Genomic DNA, 3,078 nt, shown 5'->3' on the forward strand with positions numbered 1-3,078 from the left:
CCTGTGGTTCTTTCTATTGACTGAAGCGTTCTGGTTGATTCTTGAAGTTGATTATGTTAATTTAGTTGTAATTAAGAAGAAAGGGTCCTAAGGATAAGATTAATGAAGAAACAATGAACAAGGAAAGGGGGACAAATGAACCAACTCAATCATGGGCTCGAGCAAAGATATATTGGGCCGTCGAGTGTTTTTTTTTAACAATTATTAAGGATACAATTAGATATGTGAATATAATTGTTTTAAGTGATGAATTGGTTAGTACAACACTTGTTTGTTAAAATACAAAATGCTCTGCATGTGGGGCTTAGGTATGTCAATTGACCCAATAGTCTTTCATTTTTTGAATTCATTTTCAAATATGCTTTTAGAGAATTTGAAGATTCATTTGTTTATTTTCTTACTGTGAGATATTAGCATTATTTCTCTTAATTGAAGATTAGCCATCTTTTATCTCTTTTGAGCACTGTTAGAAGTTTCAATATGCCTATGTCCTAAGCACATGACCTCTTGCATATCGTTGTGTGTTAACCTTGAAGAGAAGAATGAAACTGTATCATAGGTCTATCATAATTTTGCTTTTAAAACTATGATTCTTCCACACCGCAACATTTACTTCTAACATAGCTCACAAGTTAACTTATTCCTTTGCTGTTGTCCCTTTTTTTATTTTTCACAAATCATTTTCCCTTCAAGATGTGAGAAAATTTTGTTCAAATCAATTATTTAACGAACAAAATTACACGTAATATAAATCATAGTTGCTAAAAGTACACTGAAATCCATTATTATACCTCTTGTTTTTTTTGTTCAACCATTATTATACCTCTGACTCACCCCAACCTATTGTTAGAAAGGGCTTACGGGTACAAATGGCCCAAATTTAAGGCAGTTAACAAAGTGGGCTGAGATGGTTTTCTTGGGCAACACTGCAAAGGTTTAGAAGGTGAGACTTTGGCATGGTAATTGGCTATTTAGCGGTTGGACCAAAATAGGAAGTATAGTAATTTAGAGGGAAGGATTGTCACTTCTCAAATGGTCCAAAACCAAAAGATCCTAATCCTACCCTTAACATTATTAGGTTCTTTGACAAAGGATCCTAATGAAAAGGATCACTGTGGAACCCACCACTCCTAAGGGATTTTGGGGACAGGGCCAAGAAGCACAAAGAGTTCAAAGCGAGGTTTACCTTCTTCTCTTAAAATCAAATCAACGCCCACAAAAAAGTGAACGGTATTGGAGGAATATGCTTTCACCGGCCTTATCACGCAACATCCAATAACATTCAAATTAATTTCCCTCTTGCATCTTCTCTTGTCCTTTCCTTTTATCTCATCTAATTAATGTGCATCAGATTTAATTTCTTGATTTTCTTCAACTTGCATTGGCTATATAATGTCATTTCCTCATAATTTTGTGCCAAAGGTCAACATTTTGCTTCTAATGTGGTCATGCAGATAAATTACGTAACCAACAGAATAGAGGAAAGAAAGAAAAAAAATACTGGTCCAAGTGGGTTATGTAACTCTCCTGTGATTGGTTTTGCCGACATTGATAACGTTTTGAATATTGTTCGCAACATCATGAAATTGGTTTGCTAGTAGTAAACTTGGCTCTAATTTCTAATTTCTCATCCAAATTGGGTTATATATTATGATTAATATAATCATCAATTTGGTGAATAATGCAAAACCACTTCCATCAATGACAGACAAAATATTACTAGTATGTCTTTGTCCTATCCACATTTATTGCACTCCTAAGAAACCATTAGAATTGTTGGATAATTCACCTCCATTATTTTTTAAAGGATATTTTGTTGATTAATGTGTGAGAATTTTCTTAGAATTTCCAGCACCCACAAATATTTTTGTACTTATGTTGACTGACACTGGCAACAACTCTTATACATTTATGCAACTGACAATTTCCACTGTTTGTCTCTCTTTCCCTCACACCACTTTCATTCCTCTATATATATGTCCAGAACCCTACACTTATTCCTACGTACTACTTCCTCCTACCCTTAATTATCCTGTCCATCTTTTTTATCATATACCTTATTCTTGGTCACTTTAACTTCATCTCATTCATCAAAGTCATGAACAAATTTAACAAATCTGAAGTTCTAGTACTTTTTGTCCTAGCTCTTCTCCTTGTGATCACACCCTTGTTACCTTCCTCTCTTAGACCCACCTACCTTTATTTCATCTTCAATGTCCTCATCATTGCACTTGGAGCTGAAGCTGGCCTTCTTTCAGCTTTCTCTAAGCCTTTGGAAGACAGAAAGCAACCACTCTCTGTGACCCAAAAACCTGTAATGCCCCCAGAAGTGCATGAACCTGAGGAAAGGAAAGTTTCCAACATTACTGGGGGAAGTGATACCTCAGAACATAAAGAAAAAAAGGCTAAGGTTGTTGAAAAGTGTGCATCTGATGAGAAGATTATTGGTCTCACAAAAGTGGATAAGGTGAAAAAGTGTCCTTCGATGCCAAGTCTCTTGTGCATAGGAGGTGGAGAAGGTGAAGTAGAAGTGATGGATGAAGAGTTTGAAGCAGAAGACGAGGTTGGAGGAGTTAATGGGCAAGAGCTGTTTGCAAAAGCTGAGGCCTTCATTGGGAACTTCTATAAGCAGCTAAAGATGCAGAGAGAGGAAACTTGGGTTTATCAAGAAGCCTTTTAGGATTGCATTGGCTTTTCCTTTTCCTCTTGAATAAATTATTTCGACAGTGTGAAATTTAGAATCACTGTTATCATTTCTCTTTGGTGGTTCTTCTTCCACTGAATTTGTACAGATTTTAATTTGGATTTATAGGTCAAGTCTGTTTGCCAATTTCAATTTGTATTATCATCAAATAAAGTTCCTGTTAAGAGAATTTCATGTTTCTGCGATTAAATTATGACAAGTCAGTAAAAAGATAATATTCTATATATATATATATATATATATATATACATATTTAAAATTAAGGTTTTTTTTTTAATTAAAGAGATAGGAAAGATAATGTCAGCGAGACGAAGTTATATAATTATATATTTGTAATTGGATTACTGCATGACTATCACTATTTGACTGCGTCT

General features: G+C 34.6%; 1 protein-coding gene across 1 annotated transcript; it reads left to right on the top strand.

Annotated features, from left to right (window-relative positions):
• The first annotated feature begins 2,098 nt into the window (after positions 1–2,098).
• Positions 2,099–2,680, top strand: LOC113874569. Its single transcript, XM_027512789.1, has one exon. The coding sequence runs from the start codon at positions 2,099–2,101 to the stop codon at positions 2,678–2,680; it is 582 nt and encodes a 193-aa protein (XP_027368590.1).
• Positions 2,681–3,078: the final 398 nt, after the last annotated feature.

This window comes from Abrus precatorius, unplaced genomic scaffold (genome assembly GCF_003935025.1).
Source record: "Abrus precatorius isolate BTA unplaced genomic scaffold, Abrus_2018 Scaffold8, whole genome shotgun sequence".
Taxonomy (NCBI): Eukaryota; Viridiplantae; Streptophyta; class Magnoliopsida; order Fabales; family Fabaceae; genus Abrus; species Abrus precatorius.

Excerpts from the sequence above, each read along its gene's own strand:
- LOC113874569 (XM_027512789.1), top strand. The coding sequence starts at position 2,099 with ATGAACAAATTTAACAAATCTGAAGTTCTAGTACTTTTTGTCCTAGCT.